The sequence below is a fragment of the Anastrepha ludens genome, chromosome 2 (assembly GCF_028408465.1).
Source record: "Anastrepha ludens isolate Willacy chromosome 2, idAnaLude1.1, whole genome shotgun sequence".
Taxonomy (NCBI): Eukaryota; Metazoa; Arthropoda; class Insecta; order Diptera; family Tephritidae; genus Anastrepha; species Anastrepha ludens.
Window position 1 is genome coordinate 175085665 of NC_071498.1, and position 12210 is coordinate 175097874.

The 12210-nt window shown below is 40.7% G+C and overlaps 1 protein-coding gene across 1 annotated transcript in view; it reads right to left on the bottom strand.

The window, feature by feature from the left end:
- LOC128855893 (protein sidekick-2-like) overlaps positions 1-12210 on the bottom strand; it is a 92721-nt gene that overhangs the window by 26313 nt on the left and 54198 nt on the right. Inside the window, exon 5 of the mRNA XM_054091119.1 lies at positions 9375-9556. Within this exon, the coding sequence (XP_053947094.1) occupies positions 9375-9556 (182 nt within the window). The remainder of the gene's footprint in view (positions 1-9374; positions 9557-12210) is intronic.

Here is a 12210-nt window from a genome sequence, read left to right on the forward strand (position 1 = left end):
TGTTTATTTTGAATGAACTTATAAATTCTTTTTTTTTTGGAAGGAAACGATTTTAAAAAAATTTAAAATTTTTTTATTTTGAATGAAAAAATTTTGAAAATATGACAAAAAATGTTATTTCATTTAATTTTTATTTATATTGACTGCTTTTATAACTAAAAATGTTTTTTGAAAAATAAAAATTTAGAAAAAAATTAAATTAAAAAAAGTAAATTGCTTATTTTGAATGAAAAAAAATTTAAAAACCTAAATATTTTTTTTTATTTTGAAGAAAATGATTTAAAAAAAAATGGAAATTTTTTTATTTTGAATGAAAATTTTTTTAAAATATGACAAGAAAATTTTTATTTTGAAGGAAAAAATTTTGAAAAAATTCATTTTTGTTTGCAAGCACAAAGAAAAAAATTGTAAAATTTAAAGAATTTCATGGCCTAAGGAAATTATACTCTTTCTAAATTTGAAATGCGAGTTTGAAATGGATTTGTTCTACTCCGTTTATCTCCCAATCGACGCAAATGATACCACATTTTTGCAAATGGGATCAGAAAAATTAAACTCATATACAATTTTAGTACCTCTAAGGAGTCTTTTGATTTTTGCCATCTTCATAGCTTCTGTAAAATAATGTAATATTTTTCTGATTAATAAAAATAAAAAAAATTAAAAAAAAAATGGAAGGAAAATGTTTTGAAACAATTCAATTTTTTTTTTGTATTTTGAATGGAAAAATTTTGAAAAAATTTAAAATTGTTTTTTATTTTGATTGAAAAAATTTAAAATTTATTAGTTACAAATTATATTAGTCAAAATTGCGATCGACAGCAAACGCCAAAGTCATTTTCCTACTAACTTGCTATGGTTATCTCCTACTTTGCATCTGTCTGGCTTCGCATAAGTCTTTCAACTCTCTCGCCAACCGCTTTAATTCTCTCTTAAAGAAGTTCGTCATTATAAACAACATACGGAAAATACCTAAATAGGGTAGGCAAATTTCTTGGAAATCTTGCCATGGAAGAAAGGACTTCCCAAACACGTTGGGATTTGTGAATCAAAAACGTAGTTTTCACTGAGCCAACTGACTCCAAGTAACCGTTTCCACGACAGTCGGTTCTACGTTATCGAAACGACCCGGATTTATATCCGGCCAAAGACTGTCACTCCAGCAGCATTCCCCGTATGTAAGTATGGGGAATGTTTATGCTGCTACAACAACAACTCCAAGTAACCGAAAATTTTAAATTTGTACCACAAACCAGATTAAATATTAAAGCTAAAAAATAATGGAAGCGTTAAGAATTTAATAAAAGTAGTACCAAACTCCCTTCATTAAATGAGAAACTACTCGCTGCGTAAATTTTCATAAAAATGCAAAAAAAAGTTACAAAGCGATATCGAAGTAAAATAAGATAGTATGCGCATATGTATGTGTTAGTTTTTCCTCCACGCACACATACATCCACACACATGTGAAGCAGAACCTCTTTGCCAAATAATTTGCCTGGTTTCTAATAAACGGAAGCTCATTTGGCGTATTCAAGTGCCGTAAATGCTTGTGGCAACAACTCACATGCTCTACAATACATACACTCACACACACTCGCGCAAACACACGCACACATTCACCCTCATACGCATTTAGGTAGCAACAAAAAGCATTATTGGCTGCTTAGCGAAGCGTGCGTGGAGGACATTTTCTCGTGTAAATATGTAGAAAATGTATGTATGTATGTGGCCATGTGAGTGTATGTGTGTGCGCTCCAACAATGAATGGCTTAATTGTTGACAAAGTGACAACCGCAACGAGCTTAAACGAACGCTTTAATGGTAGCGCAAGAAAGCGCTGAGGTAGGAGCCAGATGAGAAGATAGTGGAAGACATTTGAAGCACGAATGTGGCCGCGTTGGCAACTGCACAAACAAAAATAACCGAAAGAGCCAAGCAAACAGGCAGCCAGCCAACCAGCTAACCAGCCAACCAGCCATCTGTTGTTATCTGGCCGTCAGGTGAGGAATCCTTTGTGGAATTAGTTGTGTGTAGATAGATAAATGTGCGTATGTATGTGCCATTGAGCGTCAGCAGTCAAAAATGCATACATACATGCGTACGCACATACACAGATAGCAAACTGGTTAACTGCCATGAAATCGAGTCACACGCAATATTTTGGTTCGTTGCGGAAAACTGTAAGGAGAAATTTTGCACAGAGACGACGCATGGACCGACTGACTGCCTGATTGCCTGACTGTCTGACAACAGTTGGGCAAACGATTTGACATTGTTTGCTGTGTTAGTTTTTGTTGTTATACGAGTGGCGAATTGACGGGTGCAGGTGAGCCAGTCGCACACTAATGATGCTTCAATGGTCCCGCTTTAGTGTTTGCCACAATTATTCTTGTTTGTTCTCGTCGTTGTTGTTGTTGGTATTGTTGTTGCTTCTATTACTCCAATCGAGGCATTTGCAACTGAATAGCGAGGGTCACATACATTTGATCGTTTTGCCGTGCACATTTGGCCATTCAATCATAACATTTGGCTTTGTGAGCAACATTTCGCAGCTCCATTGATTTACATTTGGGCGAATGTGGGCAATAAATTTACGTTTGTATATGCGCACATACATACATATGTAAATAAAATGATATGCGTGAATATACAGGCGAATATGTGCATACAGCTGCTGTCCGAATAATAGCATCTCTTTATGATTATGTCACATTTTATGAAAAATATATATTTTTTCTCTCTTTTTTTTAATAATCTTTCGGCTTAGCCTCTCGTTCACTGGAGTTTAGTCCGGATGACCTACGTACCCGTTTTAGTTGTTATGCCGGGCAAAAAAGGTAAGTCGAGATCTAACACTTTTACTGACACTCAACAACTGAATGAAAAGTGTGAAGTGTTTTTTTTTTTCCTTCTTCACTCCTCTCGGGAGCATTAGGCATCGACAATATTCTTCCATCGTAAACGGTTCTGTGCTGTTGTTTTTGCACCGTCTCATGAGATGTCGGCATCTGCTAGTTCGCGCAGTATCGACCTTCTTCAAATGTTGTTTGGTCGACCACGACCTCTGCTTCCTTACGGGTTCCAGTCAAGTGCCATTCTTGTGATGCTATCTGGTGGTTTTCTCAGTGTGTGACCTATCCATCCCCACTTTCTGCATTTGATTTGCCTAAGAATGGGTCCCTCGTTCGTTAATCTCCACAGTGCGTCTTTACTTATGGTGTTTGGCCAGAATATTCTGCAGATGATGCGGAGGCATTTGTTGATGAAGAATTGTAACCTCTGTGTGATGGTGTTAGAGACCAGCCATGTTTCGCTTCCGTATAACACTACTGCCTTTACACATGCGCCGAATATTCGTAGGTTAGTGCGCCTGGAGAGTTGCAAATGAAAAGTGTGAAGTGTACCAAACATTTATTCCAAACACGTGTTCTTCTACGGCGTGGTTAGAAAGGAACCATACTGGAACCAACTCCAATGCCGAGCTCACCTTATTGCGTGGCTCCGAAACTTGGAAACTTGCAGCCACAGACTCGCAGCGCTTAAAATTATTTGTGAACTATTACCTCCGTATGGGGTCGACATTGTTAAACATGAAACAACGGGACGCCTGGAGGCTAACGGCAGTCATAACTGGCTTTTGATCTGTCGGAGAGCAAGCAGCCAAAGACAAGCGGAGTTGTAAACAACCAAAGAAAAAGGAAACAATCTTATACTTCATCTGTGAATGCCCTGCCTTATGGAAGTACAGAATGTTAACCCTGGGCAAACCGCTGTTCGAGAGTCTCGAGCAACTGTCTGGCTTAGATGTCAACAACCTAATAAGGTTCCTGAACTGCGCACACTGGATATGGTCTTGGTGTAAATTACCATTAAACAAGTTGGTAGTGAGGATCTGGCAACAAAATGGTGGGGAAGTGCTATTTGGAGTCTATGTAAATTACCACTTCAACCTACCAACCAACCTTCGTACAGTACTAAGCATCGTCAGGCCTTTGTATCTTATGGGACATCCAAAACTTATGGGCTATGACGAGCCAAACTACAATGGAAATTGAAATACTTAAAAGAAAGTCACCCGCACTTTCTTGGACATATTTTAGAAAGAGATCCGAACGACATCACCCGACGTAGTCGTAGCCGAACGCAGGGGCAGACCATCACAAATGTGGATAAAAACCTTGGAAACGGAATTAGTAAGGGCAAACAAAAATTGGAACGAACCAAATGGCTAGCCTCCCGCTTCTGTCGGAAGCGGAAACTTGTTGTGTCCCTTTGTGCTCTCGCGGAACCATAGGACCTTATATATATAAGGGGACCAACTTCCACCTAACTCCATTCCTTTCAGGGCATAGGGTATTTAGAAAATAGCTCCACAGATTTGGGCTTGAAAGTCTACCCACCAACCCAATCTGCTTGGCGAGGGAAGCAGATTTTGATTACGTCCTGTTCCAATACAGCGCGTAGGAACCTTTAAAATTTTTAACCTGAAAATATTGTATCGTAAAGCTGAAGTCAGCTGGTAATTGGAAGGGAATTTGAGCTAATCAACCCCGTGAAGTTATAACTTTTTGGCCTTTCCGCGGGGAGTAAATTGTGTTGTGACGCTATAGATAGCGCATACTCTTATGCCGGTATATCCCTCAAAGACTGGCGTGCTTAAGCATAACAGAGGCCATAAGAACTACTCTAATTGCTGAGATGGAAGCGTTTTTTAAATCTGCCACCGCTACACTTAGCGTACCCTTGGGGAACCTGTTATCTTTAGAGGCGCGTCCCCAGGTGGCGGATAGGGGAACGCCTCCGAGACATGGATGGTAGGAAGACACCTCCCGCGAATCACACAGGTCGAAGATGTAAGCTTCGTTAAAAAAGCTCCCTCAACCTAAGGTGTGATAGGACCCGTGCCTATTGGGTGGGTTTGGCAGCCGGGGGACAAAATTAGGCTGCCTTCTGATGGAGCCCTCCAGGCATCAGGCCGCGTTAGGTTATAACGGTGGCCTTACCATTCTATGGGGTGCTGTCATGGTTGACCAATTATTTCCCCGATATCCCTTTAAGTCACCGCACATGGCGACATGTGTAGCCCCCTGGCAGGGCAGGTGACGACGTACGAAAGTATCGGATGGCATCCACAAACGGACAGACCAGCAGACGGACAGACAATCAGATGGACAAACGGACAGACAAGCAGACGGACTAACGGACAGAGGGACACAAAACCGAAGCGGACGGGCAAGCGGACGTACCCATTGACAAAACAGATGGACAAATGGACTACACGGACCGACACTAGCGATATGAAGAACTTGGAAACTTCCTCAGAGAACGAACTCTTGGCCTGCAGTCAAAACACAGTTGATGACAAAGCTGTTGGCCACAGCACGCCAACAGCTTTAAATGAACTATCCGCATCCGCTGATACCAAGGGGCAAAAGCGTCAAAACGTAAAAAAGGGCCGTAAAGGAATATGCTTAACCAGAGATCTCTGACTATTCTCGACAGAATAAGCAAAAATGAGGCCGACGAGAAAACGCATCCAAAGGTCACGGCCGATAAGGCAAGGTGCCAAAATGTGCTCGATGAGTACCTGGCGTTCCAGGCCACACAGAAGGCAGAAGCCGTGAAACGCAATCGTTCGCAGGAAAGCGAAAGCGACAAACCTACGAAGAAGCAAAAAGTGCCGCTCACACCGCTTCAATACCAAAACCACTCAAACGTACATTCAATGAGGTGGCACGGGATCACGAGCAAACTGCGTTGGGAGACGAAATAACTAACAGCGATAAACCTGCATTGGAGAAGTTGTCCGAAATTGAAGCACGGCTGTTTCGCATTGTCGTCGATCACGACATGGCAAACCCGGAGGGTCAAGTGCCAGGATTTGACCCAATGGAGGTGGTTCGCGGATACAGGGTGATCAAATGCAATGATCAGTTCTCTCTTGATTTCCTGCAAATAGTTGAGAGCAAGATCCAGAACGACTGGGAAAGTTTGAGGCTCAAACTAATCCCGGCCAGTGAGTCCCCCGACGGCCGAGGGTTCGCATCTGGATACCGAACATGGAGTTCGAAGCTTAGTAGGTAGTCCCATTCTTACAAGCACACAACCGCACTGTTACGATAGATGACTGGAGCATCATCAAAGCGGAGGCTCCACAAACATGCTTCTCCAAGGAGAGCATCGAGCTACTGGGAAAAGTGGACAACAAACTTGAGGTGAAGGAGTTTTCTGGAAACAACCATAACCTGTTCTACAAACGCATTGAAGTCAACCCCAAACAGTCTTTTAATCCTCAAATAGCTTAACATTCAATTCAAAAGCCCTTATAGACTGTAACAATGCACTCGAGAAACTGGCGATTCTCAATCAGGCTTCCTGATTTGGGTAACAGAACACGAGGGGATGCTGAGATGAAGAGGAGTCTACGGAACACTTAATCAACAATTGTCAAGCATTAGGTCACAGGAGACACAGAATCCTGGGTTCGTCTCTACTAGAGGATGAAGACTTACAAATACCATTACCATGCCGGTACAGTAGTACTCATGACCGTTTCTTCTTCACAAACGTCATTCTGAAAGAAAACTCCTTTATTCTTAACGGTAAAAAGCAAAGTCAATTATATGAAGAGTACTAGAATAAGATTTTAAATCTTGGCACACAGAGCGAAATGCCTCATTTAGTTCATAATTGGTTTTATGTGATTAAAAAAAGGGGCTCAAACTGCATTGGTACTCTAGAAGCAACGTTAAGGTTACCTTCAGCCAGAAGTAATGGGTTATAAATTGACCGTATGAGCAGTCTACCCCAGGGCGTATCATAGAAGTTAACTTTCTGGAAGTAACAATAACATTTACTGTATTTGTTTTTGCAATTTGGTAATTTGATTGCATGATAATGATTTCTATGAGAATGTAAACAAACAAAAAAGGACCAGTCCACTTTGACTTTCAAACCGAGAAAAAATAGAGTCAGCGGCTCGTTTCTATGACAGCCAGTTCTATGCTACCCGAACGTCCCAGATTTACTTCCGGCCAAGGACTGTAACACAAGTAGCATACATGTATGGAAATATTTATACTGCTACAATAACAATAATAGCTGCTATAGAGAAAGCACCTTTCGTGAATTCGCCCTGTGTTTCCACATAAATATAGAGAGTTTTTTTAGCTGCTTGAGAACTATTGATATGGGCAACTATGGTTTGACAGCTGAGACAGTGTTGATATTTTTGTTCAGTAAGGTTTGGTAAGCCAACATGAATCGTTTAACGCTAGAAAAATGCTTCCAAATTGTGGAAATTCACTTTGAAAAAAGTCTCTTCGCGAAATTCATAGAGCACTGGCTGCGTCATCGGTCCCTATATCCTTCGAAATGAGGAAGAAGCTGCCGTTACGGTGAGTTGCGTGCGCTATTGAACCATTGTGATTTCAAAAATTATTCTACCATACTAAAAAAATATTGAGTTGTCTCTTCAACATTTTCGCGAAATTTTTTCTCCCAGTTTTATCACTTGTATTCTTCTAGTATTTTGACCGCAACTGCATATAAACGCCGTTGTTAAAAGCAAACGCACAATTATTGGTTATCAAGCCGCTACATACCCCGCTATGGCGCTTTGATAGGTATTGCTTTTATTTACATCTCTCTTGCATGCGGAGTTAAGCTGCTTCAGTGCCTATTGGGAACCTGTAGGGCGCATGGGACGGTGATTGACTTTTGTCTTGAGTCACTTTCTCTTTGACATTTTGCAGGTGGGATTGTGTTGCTTAATTGGCTTGCAGTTCAATTAAGATGCAGAAACACTTGCAATTCCTTGTACTTCCAAACAAGGATATTCATTTAAATGGCACACAAAGCTTTGAGGAGTCAAGCATTCATAATTGCCTTAAGTTAATTGCCCTTATTCACGAGGCATAGATTCTCAAGCGGGCATGTATTTTTCTTGTCCACTTTACTTGGAGAGTCAAAGACTGTGCTTGCTGTTTGGTAGTTATCACATGAGATGCAGTGAACTAAGGAATGTCAAGAAAGTTTTAGGGAGAGCCAAAAAGTAAGAGTACAGGGTGCGCCATCTTTTATGTCGGTATGTAAACCCTGAATAACTTTGTCATTTACCAACCGATCGACTTCAACATAAATGTTTTCGTTACATCAATTCAGTACAATTTTAACCATGGATCGCTTTATACAGAAGCGACGCGCTGAAATACTGACGGTATATATCGACAATAGTCGTTCTATTGTTCTAACTCAATGCGCATATAGCAAAAAGTATCGCGGCAAACAGGCAGCGTCTGACACTACTATTCGTCGTTTGTTGTCGAATTTTTTTGAGCACGGAAGAGTTGGAGATCATCAACATGCCGTTCATCAACGACCAAGACGTTCCAATGAACTTGTTGAAGCAGTGAGGGAAGTGAGGGAAAGCATTGCCCAGGAGCCAACAGTGTAGTATCGTCGTCGCGCTCAGCATTTTGGCGTCAGTGAAACCACAATGCGGCGCATTTTAAAGGATGATATAAATTTGTATCCATATAAAGTGCAATTGACACAAAGAATATTGCCGACAGACCATACAGCCAAACAGTCGCTCGAATGGTTGACACTGAACCCAATTTTTAGAAGCAAATTTTAATGACTGACGAGGCACATTTTAATCTCTCTGGCAGCGTGAGTAATCAAAATTGGCGCATTTGGGAAACTGTGAGTCCATACGAGATCCACGAAACGAGATTGCATGACCGAAAAGTAACTGTTTGGGCCGGCATTTGCGCCAAAACCATCATTGGGCCATATTTTTAACGAGAAAACGAAACGGTCAATGGAAACCGATACCGATGGATGTTGGCTCATTATGTCTGCCCGCAAATGCGTGAGAAAGGTTTAGACGGTTATTGGTTGAATTTATTGAACAATTGAATTTCTGCAACGAAAATTCCCGGGGCATCTAGTGTCAAAAAGAGGCGCCATCGACTGGTCCCCCAGATCACCTGACTTAACCCCCCCGGACCTCCTTTTTTGGAGTTATCTGAAAAGTAAGGTTCACTTCAACAAGCCGCAGACTATTGACCAGCTTAAGGCAAACACTCGTGCCGAAATCGACGCTATAAATCACGAAATGCTTGATTGAGTGATGACAGATGCAGAAAAAAAGATCGCAGTTTGTGATTGCTAATAAAGGTGGCCATTGATATTGTATTCAAAAAATTTTTTAAGTTGTAATAAATTGTATATGGGTACTTCATAGTGAGGCTTGGTTTTCTTTAGAGTCAATCCTACTTACTAACTTTATTATAAGTGAGCGCACACACTCAAAAATCGGCATGTAGGAAAATTTCAAATATTTGCTTTCATTTTACTCTACTTACCCTCGCGCAATGTAAAAATGTAGTAGGATTCTTTGGACGGTGGGCTGATACCCAATTTGTTCACCGCCAGCAAGCGAAAGCTGTAAACCGTGAAGGGTGTAAGTCCAGTGACTTGATATGATGTCGCATTCGATTTCGTTAAAATTTGTGGTACTTGATCCCATGAACCGTCTTCGCCGACACTGAAAGAATAAATGAAAGAAATAATATGTAAGTAGATGTGGGAAAAAGCTGTTTAACTTGTTGAATTTATAAATCGGTACAAATGTCTGACTAAGGAGGAATGAATGAAAATGAGGCTCGTATTAAAAAAACAAAAAAAAACCTAAAATAGGGCACCAAAAAATGGATGCAAATATAAACCATAAAATACTGGAAGAGCACAAATGGTCTTAATCACTCCAAAAAGTTCCTGACTACAGACGAAAAGGGCCTCAGTTTACTCTGTGTCGTACTTACAGGCCACTTTGCCTGGAATATCCAGGACTAGTTTATGCGGCTTCTGCTGTAATGAAGAGGAATCCATGGAACATTTAATCACCAACTGTGAAGCATTACGTCACAGAAGCCACAGAATCCTGGTATCTTACCTACTAGAGGACGAAGACTCTCAAATGGAAGTTTCCTGTGACGCAACCACGCCCAGGTGTGACGTCGGTAGGCGCAAACAACCAGTTTACTGGTGGACCACTCAAATTGCATCAATCCGGAAATGCCTAAGGGCAAGGAGAAAGGCACAAAGAGCACGGCGCCGATCATCGTATGAAGAGCTCTATGCATCCTATGGGGCTCGTTTATGCGATCTAAAGTTAGCAATCCAGCAAAGCAAAATTAGTCGCTTTAGAGAAATGGTAGGCGGGGCAAATGCAGATCCACGGGGCTTAGCGCATGAAACTGTCATGCGGAAAGTGAAGAGATCGCAATCACTTCAACCAGCATGCCCACTGCTATTACAACAAGTGGTTGTGACGCTCTTACCGCCCCCGAAAGACAGTGATAGCTCAGCGGATAAATACGGTTTAGAGCCGAGTATACCTTCGGTCACAACAGATGAAGTGCTAGGTACACTGAAGCGTATTAAAGACAGAAAGGCCCCAGGGCGAGATGGTTGTTTTTTGGAGTACCTCCATTGGTTTGGAGGACACCCTGTTCTGCTCAAACTGCAATAACGCGATAGGGGGCGAGTGCGGGCTTTTTTCAGCGCCTCGAGAGTGGTGAGCCTTTTGACTCGGACCTTGCTCTCCAAATAGGTTCAAAGAGAATAATCAATCGGATTCGTGTCAGGGTTATTTGAGAGCCATTGTATGGATGTTATGAAGTTGGGCACGGTTTTTTAGCCATTCTTGGTTCACTCGAGCTCTGTAAGATGGTGCCGAGTCCTGTTGAAACGTCTATGGTCTGCCAAGCAAAATGTTTGTCCACCCATGGCTTCAAAGCAACTGCCAGAATACTTTCCCGATAATATTTCGCATTTATTTTGTCTCCAAGCTCGATCAAAACGACTGGAGAGCACCCATCTATGGTTAAAGCAGCCCAAACCATTACCTGCGGCGGATGCTGCCTCCTGGTGGCCAACCGATGACACAAATTCTTATACGAAGATCGGTCAAATAAACCCCATCGTTTTGGGAGTTTACGAACTACTCAACTTGAAAAACTTCCTCGTCAGAAAACACAATGTTCGGAAATTGACCGCTTTCGACCAAGCGAAGCAACTACTTCGTTCTCTCAAGCCTGATTTGTTGTTGCTTTGGCTAATTACGAGCAATTTTGGTTTCCTCGATACCGTTCAGGCATTTTTGTTGTTAAAGACGCACCTCACATAGACAGGTTTGTCGTTCAAGTCGATAAAATCACAGAAATAATCGAAATTGACCATTAGGTTAGTCATCGAAACATAGCCCAGGGGGGCTAAAGATCGACCATAAAAAAACTTTTAAACCATTTGCGCAACAAATTCATGTTGATTTCTTCTTCCCAAACTAATATTAAATTATCTGCGCAACTCCGCAAATGCTAACATTGGGCGCTAATGCCTTGAAGAAGAATACAAAAATATCACAAACCAAAAGTATTGAGTGAAATTAAATTAATTTGAATATTGTCCAGCTCGCCCGCTTGTGTGCATAAGCGTTAAAGAAAATTTCATAAGCTCTAATGACTTCCAAAAAGGCGAAGTGCCTTTGCGGTTGAGTGAAAATGTGAAAACAAATTAATAATACTTTTTTAATACAATTTTTTTACGCTCATAATGGAAATTTGCTGCGAAAGCTAGAATTGTTAATAAAATACTGCGTCCCAAATATGAATATTCGTATAATTTAATTCTCCAATTTAGATTTGGAAGAGTTTTGCATTATCGCATTATACTCAATTATTAGACCACAAATAATAATTTTAATGACTAATTCAAAAATGCTCTTTCAAAATTAATTCACATAAAACCCATGCACATTTCAATAGAAATGGCTGAGCGCATACACACACACATACCCACACATACATACACATAAAATATGAAATAAATCTAAAAAGAAATAAATTTTGAAAAGAGGATTAACATTTGCACAGCATCAAAGTGAATTGAGAAGCGGGAGTGCATAATTTTTTAATGTGTGGCTCAAAACATATGCACACATCCATACACACCCGCACCTAAATGCACACATACATACATGCATGTGTATAAAAGAAAATTTTATTATGAAATGGGACAACATAAAAATAATAAATTCTATTGAAAAATATTATCAAAGCCACATCACATTATATGTGTGTATGTGTGTGTGAGTGTGTTTGTATGTATGCACAGGAGCACCGAGCGAGCCAGCGCATT